Genomic DNA, 17,760 nt, shown 5'->3' with positions numbered 1-17,760 from the left:
ATATATATATATATATATATATATATATATATATATATATATATATATAGTCATTTAATGTGACTCTAGTATGAATTTCCAGTTTTAAATTGGCAAAAATTTGATGCGTGTAAATGTGTACCACTGTTAAATACTCTTTAGTGTGTATGATTTTGTAAATAAATACTGTAAAAACATAGTATTGTGAAAATGTATTACAATTTACCAGAACTGTTTGTTTTTTATAAAAACTTTGCATTTCATAATCTTATAGGCTGCTGAAAACATGATTAGCAAAAATGTTTAATAGACAAGCACACATAGGTATGTATAGAGCTTTGAATTGTGTGGGTTAAAATTATTTGCTTTTCCACCATCAGGCCAAACGGTTCTAGTTATGTTTCCACTTGAGCTTTATTACATTGGTAACTTTAAGGAACTTTCTGTGGAGTTGAGTGGGTGCAATTCTATGTGGACCTGGCTATGAGTAATTATGCTGATTAATCCAAATACATATAGGATTTACATCATTTTACCTTTGACTGTCCAAGAAGTTATTTTCACTGATTAATATCAAGCATTAACTATAGGGATCACCTATTTCATGCTTTAAGATACACAGGTGACATGTGATCACGCTGTGTCCCGTCTTTCCAAGCATTCTCAGAATGACTCCATGCTATGGAAATGCCATCAATTTCCTGGTGTCTTCTGCCACACAAGTGTGTGCTTTTTATGAGTGTTTGCAGTTCATCATGATCCATGGTTTTAGAAAAGAGCACTTTGTATGTGTGCTGCTGTATGATCGATCATCATTATGATATAATGGATGATTAGAGTTCATTCATTAGACTGAACTTTCTCACCCTTTTTTTTTCTTTTTTTTTTGCGTTTGCCAGCTGTTTTTTGCTTAGTGAAGTTGTAAGTTGTTGTGCTTTTTATGTCATAGCTGCATGGGTTTCAGTAAAGGGCACGATGCTTTCACACACTCATTTTAAAGCTGCTTGTTGGCACATTGTTTGATATATTTGTGTGTGTGTTTCTGTAAGAGTGTGTTTGCTACTCATATTTAACACCTAAGTTGCGTGCCCCTCCTCAGGTAGAGTCTCTGGAGTGCGTTTTTGATGGGCCGTCTACATTAGGAGGTGAGGAGGTCCCAGCCCCTGCATTTGCCACACTATACTCGCAAAGTGACACACTGATGCAGGTAACCCAGCGCAATTCTATGGTTTTTATTCACACGTTTTCATCATGATTCACCAATGATAGAACAGATGGCACAAGATTATAATTTAGAGAAATCTGTGTTGCAGTATGCTTTGTAAGCACTAGGTGGCAGAGATGTCATAGCGTTAGGTGGCATGTACTGTATGTACTGTAGATTTCTGTTGGATAACTTGCAGCTTGGTTTATATAATTTGTATTTTCTATTTTCTGTTTAAATATTTTCTATTTTCTGACATAGGTTGGATTGTGTTAACCAATAGTTAAAGAGACAGTTACTCAACTTCAAGTGTTTCCAAATTTGGAGTGATATTCTTTCTTCTGTAGAGCACAGAAGAGAGAGAGAGAGAGAGAGAAAAAAATGATGGTAGTTGATGGTAGCTAATTGATGGTTGCTTCCATTGGTTTATTGGCTTCCATAGTATAAAGCAAAAAACATTTATTGAAATGATGGTAGCTAATTGATGGTTGCTTCCATTGGTTTATTGGCTTTCATAGTATAAAGCAAAAAACATTTATTGAAATCAATGGGTACACCCCCCCCCCCCCCCCCCACACACACAATTTTTAGTTTTGTGTTCAACCGAAGACAGAAACTTGTACAGGTTTGAAAAAACTAGAGGATGGGTAAATAAGGCCTTTTGCACCGTAGGAACCTTTTCATAGTACCAGAACTACATAATTGTGGAACTACCCACTTTTAGGCGTTTTGGCACTGCAGGAACTGGGTGCGATTTTAACACTGGACTGCCTTTTTCGAGAACCAAATTAGCTCGTACTCTGGTGCAGGATCTAACCAGCACAATTGGTAATAACCATGACGTAAGTAGACTCTGATTGGCCAGACGCATTCGAAAACAACCTCACAAAAGACATCGCTGTCGACAGGCTTATGTCACTTCCTCGTACACACTGTCGGTGCAAATGCAATCCTTTAAATGGTTCTGGGAAATAGTGTGCGCAAAGTCGTCCCAGTACTTTAGTACTGTACATGTAGTTCTGGAACTAAAGTGGTGCGACAGTCCCTAATGATGACAGGACTTACATTTTTGGGTGAACAGTCCCTTTAAGGTATTATTGTAGCAGACTTCCATTTGATTCTGTTGTTCAACAGGCACCAGCTTTTCACCAAAAAAAAAAGGTCAAATGGAATTTGAACACCAGTTCACATTGACTTGAATATTTGGTGTTCAGATTTATGGTGTTATATACCCTGTAATGATTATTTTCTTATAAAATCTTACATTTCATAAACTTTCATCTTTTTTTAATTATATTTATACATTTTTGGAAATATATTTTAAGTGTTTTTACAAATGTCAGTAGTAACAACACATTTGGGGCAAATACAAGTTCAGTTGCAAAGAGTTTTGTAGCTGAACACTGTTTCAGTTTCATGTCAGTGTGAAATGTTCGTTGCCAAGATAACCCTTTATGTTATTTTTAAAGAAATGACCTTATCTGTTTGTTGTTGGCGCTCTTGAAAAGGTAATGCTTTTCAATAAACTGGGCTTGTGCCAGTTTCTGGGTCAAGGAGGATTAAATAATTCATGCTTAATTTGTCTGACGTGTTGCGCATCTACTCTAACAAACCATGTTCTTCAGTTGGTCAAAGCATTTGGTCTCTTATGGCAAAATGGTCAAACCAGCTTTGTGAGTCCAAATATAACAGAAGGTTTAAGAGAGATGGTTGCCATTTAATGAAATATCATTTCGTATGAGTTCATGTTCAAATTAGATTTCAAGTCTTTGTTTTTCTTATAGAAGCCTCCATGAAGCGGTTGAGGTATGCTGTTTGGTTTATTGTAGAAAGCTTATCTAGTGATGTGTGACTCTTGCCTTTCTCTGTTGACTCATTCAGAGAGTTGATTCTTGTTCACTGAACAGAATGTCAGACCACCTTTTTAAAGTGGGCATTTGGTGTTTATAAGGTTTGTGGCAACAACAATTTTCTGGGGGAGGTTGTGAAACAGGACGATGCATCGTCCTTATATTAACAGGCATGCAGACTTTTACACGAACAGATGGTACAGGCCTGTTTAAACCTCATCTACTTTATTATATAATATTGGAGTTATGTCATGCTATGACATTTTGTCGCAACTTTTAGCTAGAACAGAATTAAGTATATATATTTTTTTATTCGCATTTGGCTGGCAGTCTTTGTATTAAGCTTTCCATGACTTTAATAAATAACGATGAAGAATAATAAATAACTATTATTCTCCTGGAAGGCCATATGAAGTTTTGACTAAATTTTTTTTTCTCATCTAATATGCTGATTTGGTTACATTTTTTTTTATTACCACCAATGTTGGAAACAATGCTGCTTAATATTTTTTGTAGAAACGATCATACTTGTTTTTCAGGATTATTTGATTGATAGGAAGTTTAGAAGAACAGCATTTAGCTGAAATATGGATAGATAGATGGATGGATGGATGGATGGATATACAGTAGATATTTGTGACAGTATATCATATCATGAAAATCATACTTGTGTGTAATTGTTTTTTTGTTCTGGCCAGCTCTCTCAATATAATATATTGTGGGATGCAAACATCTGAGCATTAATTGGCTGTCTGACAGGCAATCAAAATCAGATTTCTTTAATTTTGTGTTTTTATATATCAATACATTTCCTGAAAAGGAGCTAGTAAAGGAGGCAATTGTTGTTTTTCCGTTTATTATTTAATTTCGTTTTTTAAGGATAGGCCACCCAGTAAAGTTTTTGTTTCTAACTTCACTGACCCTGTTATTGTATGGCAAAGACTGCATAAAAATGTATAAAACATTTCTCCTTTTGTGTTCCATTGAAAAAGTAATATGAAAAATAGTTTTTTTTTTTTGGATAACCTAATCTTTTCATATTCTCTGCTCCTGAGATGTTCATGTCTTTAGTGCTTGTCATCAGCAGTGGAGAGTAATGCAGTAATGTGGCTGGAGCTGCAGGGCAGTAAGTGCATTAGTTTTGTCCAGTCGTATAACGTAATGGGAGCTGGAGGTGGAGGCGTCTCTGCATCATTCTGCCTTGAATTTAAATAAGTTGCTTTTCTGACTCCGGTACGATCAGTAATTTGTTTTAGCCTGTAGTCTCTGTGGGGACATGTGGATCTGTGGTGGGGCACTAAGTGTATCAAGAGCAAGAAGACTTCAAATCCCATGTGTTACCAAATAAAGTGATGCATAACAACTGTTGACAAGGACACCAAACTTTGATCAATCAATAAGCAATGTAATTTTACTATGCCTTCAGAGTGATAAGTCACATGATATTTACAGCTCTAGCGATTGGCTTTAAAAGGTTGGCCCAGTAAACAAAGATGGCAATATAAACTTAGGTCTTGTCTTAGCTGAGCAACCTGTTAAGAACAGAAATACTAACATACAGCGTACCTCCTCGTATATAACTTTTGACAAGATTTGGCTACCTGAATAATAACATGATACAGAGTAATGCCGGTCCATCTCTGATGCTCTTGGGGTTCCAGACACATTGCTGTCTCAGCTTTGTACCGCTTAGCGTAGCACTCTGCCCTGAACCACATTCTCCCTGCCTGTCTGAAAGCCTCTGTTAGTCTAACTGAGAGCAAAGAGGAGGAACGCAAGGGAGGAGGGGAGAAGAGAGAGACCGCTTTTCTGAAAAATGAGCTGTGTCATTCTTGGGGAATCTAACGGACCACAGTTTCGAGTCCCGTAGCACCAGCTGCCCCCTTACGGCCAGCATGCCTGTCCACGTGTGTCGTGAAGCTCTCTAGCCCCCTTTATCACGATCCTGTCCTGCGTGCACTGCATCATGGGATCACCTTGACGCATCTTCTGGGGTGGGTGGGGAGTTCAGATCAGAGCCGAGGAGTACTTTGCTGTTTAGGGTGGTCTGTCAAACCCTGGATGCCACGCTGTGCCGGGTTTCACCTCAGGACTCGTAAGTGACATGCTGGCCTCCATTTGGTATGCCAAAAAGATGGGACGACGTCTGATCCGAAGCATAAGGAGGACCAAGAGAATGCAGCTGCAGTTGCTGGTGGGTAATAGTTAGTGTTATATACCTGAAACAGGATTGTAAAATGCGTGTCCGCAGAAGGTGTTTGCTCAGACAGAATGACTTTGAGTTGTGCATGTAAATCACAGGAGGGATGAGAGGGGGAAAATATTGCCTACACAGTAACATCTTTTCTTTTTAATTGCAGAGCTAAACAGACTTGGTTTTATAGAGGCAAGTTTGTGTTTTGGATTTTGGTGGAAGCAGAGTTTGTTTTGTGTTTTCATTCTGAAGTACACAAAGATTTGGACTGCACAGATTTCAGAAACTTACTGCAGCATTTGTCTTGTTTGTTGTTAAAAGTGTTTGTTTTGTTGTATTTTTTTGTTGTTGTTAGTTTTAGCAGAGCCCTTAAGGATGGTGATAGTGGAAAATATTAGATCAGAGGAAAAACATATTTCCTGTTTTTGCATTCTCTTGCCAAAAATATTAACTTTTGTGAGCAAAATTTGTGTTCACTCACTAAAATTTAGCATTCGTAAGCAAAACATTTTTCTCACAAAAGTATTGCATTCTTCTCAGAAACTTACATTTGCTTGCAAAAGCACTGAAATGTAGTTTTTCCTCCAACCTCATATTATTTCCATCACAAAAGTTTCTTGGGCAAAAATGAAGTTTTTCAGGGGAATGTACATGTAGCAGTTTTGCAAGACAATGTTAAATACAGCGTTACAGTGTATTATAATTTATTATTATTATTACTCTTAATTATTTTATAGAATTTTTTTTTGTTTTGTTTTGGTGGTAGTGAAAAGTTTTTACAAATGAATTATAATTTTATGATTTATTTCATTTAATGATTTTTTTTTATAATTGTTTTTAGGTTGCATTTGTGACTTATTCTTAGTCTTTTAGCATGATAAATATTGGATCTGCTATTGTCACTTTTTCAACATTCTTACTGACCATTTACCCAAAATTTAGTTATGCTGTTTTTAACCCAATATTTTTTGTAGAATGCAAAAGGCTGAGTGTCAGTGCCGCTGTTTTATATACAAGACAATTTTTATTTTTTATGCCTACAAAATGACAGAAGACACCATGAAAGTAACTTTAAAAGTTGTTCATATGGCTTTTTAAGATACTTTTATACTTATTATGCTTGTTTGTGTGTGTGTTATTTTATTTATTTGTTGGTTTGGAGATTAAAATTATTTGAGAGCTAGTCTGATATTCTTTCTGCAGTAGATTTAATTCACAGAAGAAATAAAATAATATTTGTTTGAGTAAATGAAGAGAGTTTTCATCATTGGGTTAATTATTCAGTTAAACAAGTTGTAGTACATTGTTCGAAGTGACTGAAAAAGTTTTCATAAGCTGAGCAAGCTTTCAAATTCCTTTTAATTCTGTTTGTAAATTCAATCATCAGAATATTGATTAGAAAATAAATGTTAAAATAAATAATAATAATAAAAAAAATATATATATATATATAATCCTATTATTATAAAACTTTATAGATGAATCATTTGTCTTAGGAGCAGTATGAAAAGATTAATAACTAAAGTTCATCACATGCTTTTTTTCCCTGTAAATCTCCATGTGTATTTTTTATCATTAGATATGCTGCATTTTAAAAGTCTCTCAATGGTTCTCCATTTTTATGCAAATGTGTCTCTGTGAGCATGAAAGGAATATTTACTGCAAAGATGATAATGAAACAATCATGCAGTATCTGCCGACAGAAGAAATGCACGTTCACATGTAGAGTAGCACCACATGACATTTTTATAGTCATCCCAAGTCCTCGACACTCCATCTCTCAAATAACTGCTCATCTCGTGTTTACTGCCGAAATTAATTTGGCCTTGAGGCGGAGAGCCCTGAAGAAGAGGCAAGAGACGCTCCGAAGGCTTTTGTCCTTGTATTGTGCTATCGATTGATTGCCCATAATGCTCGTGGTTGGGGAAAAGAAGAGAGAACGGCTCAGAGACTGTGAGGTGGTAAATAAAAGAGACAGTTGCTTATTGGAATGGAGAGGCCCTTTTCAAATGAGTCGAAGTATGTCAAGAAACATGTCAGTTTGTTAGAGCAAGCTCATTGTATTTGTGAGTGTGTATTCAAGTAGGAGGAAACAGGTTCTATTTTGTGACGTAACAAAAGCAGTGTGTTGTTATATTATGTTTATTTGCCAGTTAGGGATGCTCATATTGACCGCTTAACCGTTAAACGAAAGTAAACATTTTGCCCGATGAAGGGCTCTTTTGGGCGCTCAAGTTCGTTATTTCAAATGCGGTATGCGTGCTAATAATGGAATCGATGCGGTCGCAACGCACACGCGGTGCGATGCGCTCGTTTTTTCCAGGCCCGTCCGCACCACATCTAGTTAAAAACATCTCAGCTTTTCAGAATGATGCAAGCGCACCAGGTCATGTGACAAGGACCAACTCAATCAGCTTCCTTCCAGTTTTTTTCTTTTTCTTCATAAATAAATTTTGTAGCAGAGTAACAGCAAGGGTTTTTCGGTGGTGGAAATCCATTACTGAAATGTCCTTGTCGTAATGGAGATCGCAGCTGATGGATGCTTAAAGGGTTAGTTCACCCAGATAGCAAAATTATGTATTTAATAACTTACCCTCATGTTGTTTCAAACCCGTAAGACCTCCGTTTATCTTTGGAACACAGTTTAAGATATTTTAGATTTAGTCAGAGAGCTCTCAGTCCCTCCATTGAAACTGTGTGTACGGTATACTGTCCATGTCCAGAAAGGTAAGAAAAACATCATCAAAGTAGTCCATGTGACATCAGAGGGTCAGTTAGAATTTTTTGAAGCATCGAAAATACATTTTGGTCCAAAAATAGCAAAAACGATGACTTTATTCAGCATTGTCTTCTCTTCCGTGTCTGTTGTGTGAGAGAGTTCAAAACAAAGCAGTCTGGATATCCGATTCGCGAACGAATCATTCAGTTCACCAAATCGAACTGAATCGTTTTAAACGGTTCGCACCTCTAATACGCGTTAATCCACAAATGAATTAAGCTGTTAACTTTTTTAATGTGGCTGACACTCCCTCGGAGTTCAAACAAACCAATATCCCGGAGTAATGCATGCACTCAAACACTACACTAACTGAACTGCTGTGAAGAGAGAACTGAAGATGAACACCGAGCCGAGCCAGATAACGAACAACAGACGTTTTTTTTTTCTTTTTGCTGCATGGTAATAATAATATATATGTATATGTGTGCGTGTGTTCTCACTGGGCGCATTGACACATGCAACTACACGCCTACAGACATATTTAGCTGAGCAAGCCAAATGAAGCGAGCGAGGCCCATTTCGACAGAAAGGGCAACGAAGTTACTTGCAAAATATGCTACGCGGTATTAAAATAAAGCAGTAGTGCAAGTACAATGCAATATCACTTGAGACGCAAACATCCACAAGCAAATGAAAGGCGCTTCCCAAAGCTGGCCACGAGATGTTAACTCTTTAATCCCGGGACATCTGTGCCATCGGAGAGGGTGTTTTCTACCGTGTGCTGTACACAGGCTGTGCTCCAGACTAAACCCAACTTCATGTTACAATGTTTTTTTTTTAATTGTGCGATAAATTGATTTATCGACTATCGCGACAGGCTTAGCTTGCACTCCTGTTATGTCTGCCGTTGCTAAGCAACCATGACCTGCACTGTCCATGACAACGTGGAAGTTCCAGCAAAGGATATATGGATTTCAAACTCTGAAAATCGCATGCAGTAGCTGTGCTACTACATTTATTTAAAAATTGCTATACCTGTACAGCTATGATCAGCTGTTCCTCCATGTTGGATGAGCTTTCACTGTTGTAATAGAAAGGGTGAAGGTGATTGGTTGGTCTACATTTGAAATAACGAACTGGAGCACGCAAAAGACAAGATATGTGAACGGCCCCCAAGGAATCATCCCCTTAATTTTTTTTTTTTTTTTTTAATGCAGTTATATCAATATCAAGTGGAAATTCAACACTGAAAATCTGGGAATCAAAATGTAATTTCAAACATGGAAATAAATAATTATTTAAATTTTGAAACATTTAATACAAAGAAATGTTAAAGCAAAAGGGTGATTTAATATCATCAGGTTTACCCTTTTTTTGGAGTTCAAGTGCTGCTGTCATTAAATCAAAAGAGAAACATTTCAAATACATTTTCCAATTCAGTTTTTCACTCTAGTTGTTATGCTCATAATAAAGTAAGATTAAATTTGGGGGTTCATTTAAAATAAAAAATAGTCTCCAATGGACCTCAGTGTTGTATGCCTCACCAGTGTCATATAATGATTTTTAATGAATTGAGTTTGCTAAGGCATGATTGATTTATAATAGGAACAGATTAATATTAATGTTTAATCATTAATATTCTAAGCGGTTGAATAACATTCGGCAGCCGGACAATTACATTTAAATTATCTAGGGCTAGAATATCATATAGATTTATGTTTGAGCTCCGTTGACTTGAGCCTTCAAGCAACGTAGCAACAATGAGCAACTGGCAATATCCCAGAATGCTCCGATATTGCAGTGATTTTTGCAGAGACAAGCAGCACCTACATGTTGCCATTATTAATAACAATAATCTAAATTACCCATGAACAAAAGAAGCAGAGAGTTGCATCAGAATAACGGTTGATGTCTGTGATGTGCCTGTGACACACTGTTTATGTTTCCTTTTTCATATTCTGTATTTTTATGTGGCATAATACAGTCTGCAGAACCCACATTACCGCTTTCCTTGTAGTCTTTTGCTCTGTAGGAAAATATATGTGTTGTACAGTAATTAAATGATCACGCCTCTCTCTTACATGTCATAGGCTGAACTGAACATGTTGTGTTGGAACATTGACGTTCTGCTCTGGCAGTCACAGAAGTGCAATATCAATCCTCTGTCTATCAATGTGACAAAGAGCTTGTCTTTTCTTTAAAATATTATTTGCCTTTATACAGCACTTTGCTTCATCAGCAGTATAATAAAGCCTAGAGCAGTTTTGCTTTACATTAGATGATTCAATCTAGTACTAAAATAATTATACCTGAAATAAAAAAGACAAAACTCCTAATATAGTCCTAAAGCATTGCATAAACAAACGTTAAATTAAGATTACAATTAACTGCATAAACAATTTAATTTGTGCACAATTACATACACTAAATGTGGAAATATCTCAACTTTCTTATGCTTTTATGCTCTTGGCGGGCAATAATTAAAATTCCAGTTATATAAATATGGCACTATAAAGCTCATTGTCCTGTCGTGTCACTGTATGAGTTTAAACGGTGGAGTCTTGAGCTCCCGAAACGTTGGGGGTCTGGATTTTGGAGGTGTCCGTTAAGTCGGCAAGCCATGTTGAGGGGTCCACAGCAAAACACTCATGAAAAATAAATGCACAGTGTTTTTATTTAATTGATGATGAATTATTGATCCCCTTTTAGAAGGTCAAATTTAAATGAGAATGCTGGAAAGCATGTCTTGAGGCATTGTCTCAAGGCAGTGATCTGTTCCACTGTAATGTTGTGTTGTTGAGTTGCATAGACTTTCAAATAGAGCTGTAAAATAAAATAGAAGTATATATTTGTATAGTTTTCAAATAAATATATTTTATTATTAACATTTTTTAATTACATTTATTTAAATGCATTAAATGTTTTTTTTAACTTTCAGTGTATTTTAATTTGATTTGTAATTTAGTAACTATATACAAAAAAATTATTTCCCTTAACCAAAAATGGACCTCTTGGTTTTGTTTTTGTGTTAGTTTTTTCTTTCCTCCTTGTGCTAATTTGAAAATTGCCAGTATCGCTAAAGATGGTTGCCAGTTTCTCCGATCAGATGCTGGGCTGTAATAGGCCCATTGCATGTGGTTCTTTCATTTCTATTAAAGCCCTGTGAATATAAGCTATTTAGGTGGAGGAGAAGGCAGGGCGCGTGCTCTGTGGGGTTGCTTGCTTTATTTGATGTGGAAGCTGTTGCCATGGTTTTGGTCCTGGGGGAATAGAGGCACAAGCTGTGACAATGTCTGTTACCTTATTTGACACCTGTGGCACACCTTGGATAGTTTTCGCCGGCACGGAGCCGCCGTCAAAAGATTTGACTGCTGAGCATTGCCGTGGTGGAGATCTGCAGGAATTCTAGTCTTATTAACAAAGACGAGGTTATTTTTGTATTTTTTGCTTTTCTCTTTTTTCTCTGCCTGTGAAGGCACAGCCTTTTGTCTCCCCCTCACTGAATCATACGTGTGTGGAAAGAGACTGCAGTGTGTGAAAGCCGATCTGTGTCAGGAGGAGCATCCAGACAGCATGGAATCGTCATCTTCTTCTGAACGCGTAGTGCACACACGCTTCCTGGATTTAGCTTTACCTCTGGATCTCGCTGGATCTGTGCCTCTCTCTCCTATTCGGAGTCGTGAGTATGTTTGCTAGCACAAAGTTTTATAATCATTAGGCAATCGTATCTTTTCCTACAATGAAGCTTTTAGCCTAAAGTGCAAGGAGGAGGGAAAAATCAATAGCTTTGCTGAAATTAGTTTTTGTGGCTTGGCTGGTTCTAAGGATCAGCCTGAAAACTGGAGTCCTCTGAGTGTGGCCATGCCTAAGAAGAAAAGGACTACAACAACACTGATTGTTTCTTTTTTTATCATAGCACTGCCGTGAATGCCAGCATCTATATTTAATGCACAGTGGAAAGCTTGCTTTTGCTTTTACGAAAGTGATGTGATTGATACCTGCTCATGGACGATCTTGTAGCCCGAGTCCATTTAGATTAAGAATCCCTGGAGAACTGTGGGCTTTCGACTACAACACTTGCCAGTTAATTGAACCCATTTCCTGCTTCTTGAGGCTCTTAGGTTCTCCCTCATGCACAGAGAGCTCACTGGTCCTTCATTGATCCTCTCTCAGGTCTCAGCTCGTCTGGAGCTGGAGTCACAGCCCAGAGTAGCGTGCACCGCTTGTGGGCAGCTCGATCACCTCCTCCCTTCTTGCTGCCCACTCCACCTTCCAGCATGAGACTGCTGCACACTTGATCTCCCAGCTGGTGAGGACAGGAAGGTTGTGAGTTGGCCGACGAATGGATTTTGAGCTGTCAGCTCCGACTTCGCACTTGCATTATTCCGCCGTCAGATCCGTGAGAGGATGCTGTAACCTTATCCAGGTGCACCCTCCCTCTTCTGCCACGCTTCCACTTTCCGAACTGCCTTGGCGCTTGACAGCTGTTGCGGCTCTGTCCTGGCCCCAAGGGCTGTGATGAACTACATCTTCGGGAACAACACGCTGTACCCGCGAGGCGGTCGGGCCAACACAGCATCCGGCCATGCCGCCCCAGGGTCCAAACAGAGGCAGTGGGCCAAGCGGAGCTCCAGTGAGGAACTGCCTTCATCTTCCTCTCGCTGGCAGCAGCTGCTGGCCTTCTTCACACGACGTGGTGCCTTCAGCGACTGCATCACAGCTGGAGCGAGCCAGGTATTTCTTGCCACAGCACACATGCTGCATGGGATGCACACATACTTGAGCCAAGTGTGGGGAAACCTCACTGTAAACTAGTTGAACTCTCGGGAATGCATGCTTTAATCATTTAAGTTTGTTTTTTGGGGGGTTCCAGGCTGGAGTGTGAGATCTACGTCTTTTAGCACCTCTTAATCCTTGCAGAATTAAATGCGCCATTTATTTGTCCTTTCAATATTTGCAAAGACAAAAAAAAATCATGACTGCAGTTGCACATCTACTGTACATCTATCAATGTGTCTCAATGACTGGCATTTATTTGCTTAGTTTGTCCTTTCTGTTTGCAATGGTAATAACTTTGGTGTAACATGTCACCTATTATTAACATTGTTATGAGCAGAAAAATGGCTCGCCCAATTGACAGGATACTCTCCAGCTACTTACTATATGTTTTCAGTGAATTATATTTGCTTCTCATGATGGAATCGACAGAGCTATTCAGTAAAGGCCCATTTAATTGAGAGTTACAGAACATAATCATACTGGACAGTTGAAGTATCTGCTTCCCATAGGTAGAGGAAAGCACTCAGTTTGTGGATGATAGTCCTCTTGAATCCAATCATATGAAGCGGTTAAGTCAAAGCGGTTCTGCATCTTCTTCCTGGCCATAAGTGACCTGAGGGATGACGTGTAGAAGCTGCAACAAAGGGCTTTAGAGTCAATCCTTTTATTTTTGCCATTGACTCTGTTACCACACTGTGATAATTTCATTTCTTTTTCATGAATGTTTTCAGAAGGCCAAACCAGCAATTCTTGCCAAGTGTACCTACACAGTTTGGTCTTTTATTGGGATATAGTTAATGTAGAGTCTGGATATATTGGGAACGCTTTAAACTTTCAGCCGAAGATTTTTTATTTTATTTTTTTTATTTTTTATTTTTTTTTGTATAGCGCTTTTTACAATACAAATCGTTACAAAGCAACTTTACAGAAAATTATGTTTTTGCAATATTTAGTAATAGCTTATAAGTGGTGACTGTCAGTTTGTGCACGTATGACAGGATTTGTAGAAAAATGTATACAAGTCGTAGTCAGCCAGATGATGAACATTATTAATATTATTAATAATTAATAATTATTATATGATGCAGTCACACTTGTAGCAATATTTGTTAGTTCTGTTGTTGATTCAGGGTTAGCATCATCTGAGGTCCTCTGAGGCTCAGCATCATCTCTTCTCAGGTGTTCTGGATCCAAACTGGAGCTTGTGTAAATCCTAGTTACAAAACATAGAAACAAATAGAGACATCATTAGCATAGCTGCTGTTCCAACAAAGTAAAATTAATTAGTTTAACCCAAGCTAAAGAATAAGAATGCACATTTGATCAGATACAACTATACTCACAATTTAAGATACATTATTCGAATGCTTGGCGAAAGAGATGCGTTTTTAATCTAGATTTAAACCGAGAGAGTGTGTCTGAACCCCGAACATTATCAGGAAGGCTATTCCAGAGTTTGGGAGCCAAATGTGAAAAAGCTCTACCTCCTTTAGTGGACTTTGCTATCCTAGGAACTACCAAAAGTCCAGCGTTTTGTGACCTTAGTGAGCGTGATGGATTGTAACATGGTATAAGGCTAGTTAGGTACGCAGGAGCTAAACCATTTAGGGCCTTATAGGTAAGTAATGATAATTTGTAACTGATACAGAACTTAATAGGTAGCCAGTGCAGAGACTGTAAAATTTGGGTAATATGATCATATTTTCTTGACCTGGTAAGGACTCTAGCTGCTGCATTTTGGACTACCTGTAGCTTGTTTATTGAAGAAGCAGGACAACCACCTAGAAGTCCATTACAATAGTCCAGTCTAGAGGTCATGAATGCATGAACTAGCTTTTCTGCATCAGAAACAGATAACATGTTTCGTAGCTTGGCAATGTTTCTAAGATTGAAGAATGCAGTTTTTGTAACATGGGAAATATGATTTTCAAAAGACAAGTTGCTATCTAATATAACACCCAGATTTTTGACTGTAGAAGAAGTAACAGTACATCCGTCTAGTTGCAGATTGTAATCTACAAGATTCTGTGTAGTGTTTTTTTTGGTCCAATAATTAATATCTCTGTCTTATCCGAATTTAATTGGAGAAAATTATTGGTCATCCAATCTTTTACATTTTTAACACACTCTGTTAGCTTAGATAATTTAGAGGTTTCATCTGGTCTCGTTGAGATATATAGCTGAGTATCATCAGCATAACAGTGGAAGCTAATTCCGTATTTTCTAATAATATTACCAAGGGGCAACATGTATATTGAAAATTTGGGACTTATGCGTTGGGTAACCGTTAAAAAACATCCTTGGAAGGTACTGTGAATTATGATTCTGTGTAGTTTTAGTTGGCTCTTATGCAGACAATCAAATATTATCATTTCAATCTAAGTGCAATTAATTCTTGCCTTACTGAGTTTGATATACTGCAGAGATTGGATATGAAGTGATATAAGAGCAAAGCAATATGTGCATAGGTAAGACCATGGGTTTGTGATGCAACCCAGTGCAACTCACTAGATCATTGCGGAGTTGGACAGGCATTATGAACACGAAAGCTTTTTAGGAATTTACTATTGCAGCTTTCTAAACTACTGTCTGTTCAAACCCTTCTGTGGTTTGTTTGTGGTCATTTTGAGTAATTTAATGGTCGCCCCTGTTTATGTTTGTTAGTGGGGACAGGAGTTTCAAACTTCAAAAAGGATGCAAAACTGCACAACTCATACCAGGACAGAATCTAGACAGGGCTTTCTTCTGTGTAGACCAGCAGTTCTTAAAATCATAGGGGGTCTGCTAACTAATTAGCTATAGCCTACCGTATTTTACATACTGTAAAGTCACCTTTTTATTATGATCAGAGGTGTCCTACCCATTCAAAGTGAGGCACATGCCCCCTCAGATTTCTGAGCCTAGTGGATTTTGAATGCAGCTTCCAAAAGACAAAAGAAATAACCAAATAATATATATATTTTAATATATATTTGATATAATCACACCGATGTGATTAGATCATTCAGTGCGGCACAGCATCAGCTGCTAAATTCAAATCTGCATTTGCGCTTTGGCTGGCGGTGAGCCAGAGACAGATGCGTTTGTACAGCGCTTCATTATGACCAATCACACACGATTCTGTTGAGCTTATGAATGCAATGGCCAATAGGAGACATTCAGATGAGTCATCACTGAAACGCTGTGTTTTGTTCACTTGCTCGCTGACAACAAAGTGCAGATGTGCGTACGAATGTTAGTAAGATAATCATTTCACAGTGTAAACAGCTTCAGTGATTTATAATGGGAGTTTTTGAGAGTGCCTGAACTCTGGCTAGACTGAATGAAAATGTTCTTTGATAATCTAAATGTTCTTTACTCTCTGTAATATGAAAGTGTTATAATTAGTAACTTAGAATATTGTTATTAAATTCACATTAAATGCAAAGTCAGTCGTATTAAAAATATTTTATGGCATGACATCCTTATCTGGTACTTAAGTAAAAAGTCAGGATTTATGTGTAGTTAATAGATTACACTTAGTCTACTTTGCCCATCACCATTTATTGATCAAATAACAATCTATAAAGGTGCAAAATGCATTTACTTAGGCTACACATATTTGAGAATCGAAATATTTCCTAATATAGTTACATGTTTGGAAATATTTTGCATAAAGAGGAAAAAATAAACTGATACTGTATATCAATTATACAGTGCTACCCCCCACCCCACGTGCCCCCTAAAAATCATTTATGCATGATGCCCCGATTATGATACATACTGTGATTTATTACAAAGTGATTTACATGATGCATTTAATGTCAAATAATCTAAATGAAGCCTTTTAAAAGACAAGTATTCGCTGTGGTTCCTGTTTGTGGCATGCACCAGAAAGATGCAGAAAGATTTTTTTTTTAGTTATTATTATTATTATTATTAATATTTTATATTTATGCCTTCTCAGTGTACCAAATCAATCATTTCTGATATTTTCATTTTATAACATATCGATAATAAATCATAAATCAGTCAATCTTAACTGTCAATACTGGACTCTATGTATCAGTTCAGGTCTGTTCCGCGCCTCTATCAAACGGTTCCAAACAGATCAGATGTGCGGGACTCGATGAAAGAGAGAAAGTGGACAGGAGAAGCAGTGAAATGTAGCAACATTACTGACCTATTCAGGGCTTGAAGTGCAGGTCAGTTTTATCTGTAAATACGCTAGATAGTTTTATCTTTATTAACATAGTTGAGTGTTAACCTGCTAGTATCTTTTAGCCTAACATTATTACCCCATTATTATCATCATTCAGAATACTGTGCTAAAGGACATCAATATCGATTGTAAAGTTACATAAAAAAAATTAGCATAGACAGATATTCACATGGATTTATTGTACAGGGAGGGAGGGAATTAGAGCAGACAGCAACACAAAAAAAAAGTCACAGCCTAATATCAATATTGTGTTCGGTATTAGAATGTGTTCAGTATTAGAATTTTTCTAGAATTTTGATCAGGAAGATTTTTAAGTTTTTTTTATTTTATTTTTTTTATAGAAATCTCTTCTTAACAAGCCTGCATTTATTTGATACAGGAAAATGACAATATTGTGGAGTATTTGTATTATTTAAAATGACTGCTTTCTGTTTGAATATATTATAAAATGTAATTTATTCCTGTGAATAGAAAAAGCTGAATTTTTAGCATCATTACTCCAGTCTTCAGTATCACATGATCCATCAGAAATCATTATAATATGCTGATTTGCTGCTCAAAAAACATTTATTAGTATTATTATGTTGAAAACAGATTAGATTTTTTTTTCTTTTTTTTTTTTTTGAAAAATAGAAAGTTCAGAAGAACAGCATTTATCTGAAATGGAAATCTTTTGTAATGTTATAAATGTCTTTATCATCACTTTTGATCAATTTAAAGCATCCTTTCTAAAAAAAGTATTAATTACTGACTCCAAGCTTATGGTATTGTGCATGTATAATGTTACAAAAGCTTTTTATTTAATTTGGCATTTTTCTACTTTCAATATTAAAT

At 37.0% G+C, this 17,760-nt stretch overlaps 1 protein-coding gene across 22 annotated transcripts in view; it reads left to right on the top strand.

The window, feature by feature from the left end:
• Nucleotides 1-17,760, top strand: part of dlg1a (discs large MAGUK scaffold protein 1a) — a 124,891-nt gene that overhangs the window by 50,555 nt on the left and 56,576 nt on the right. For 8 of the 22 annotated variants that reach the window (XR_009438107.1, XR_009438106.1, XM_059571052.1 and 5 more), the window contains exon 5: nucleotides 1,079-1,186. The exons of 9 other annotated variants lie outside the window; for them this stretch is intronic. Coding sequence is in view for 11 of the 13 variants with exons in the window: in XM_059571052.1 (XP_059427035.1) it covers nucleotides 1,079-1,186 (108 nt within the window). In the remaining 2 variants the exon portion in view is untranslated. Of the gene's footprint in view, nucleotides 1-1,078; nucleotides 1,187-5,154; nucleotides 5,228-11,456; nucleotides 12,681-17,760 lie in introns of those variants that run through there. 5 more of the 22 variants (XM_059571068.1, XM_059571067.1, XM_059571064.1 and 2 more) reach the window with 5 other exon arrangements.

This window comes from Carassius carassius, chromosome 17 (assembly GCF_963082965.1).
Source record: "Carassius carassius chromosome 17, fCarCar2.1, whole genome shotgun sequence".
NCBI lineage: Eukaryota > Metazoa > Chordata > Actinopteri > Cypriniformes > Cyprinidae > Carassius > Carassius carassius.
The sequence above is the reverse complement of the archived record's forward strand: the minus strand, read 5'-3'. Positions and strand labels throughout refer to the sequence as shown.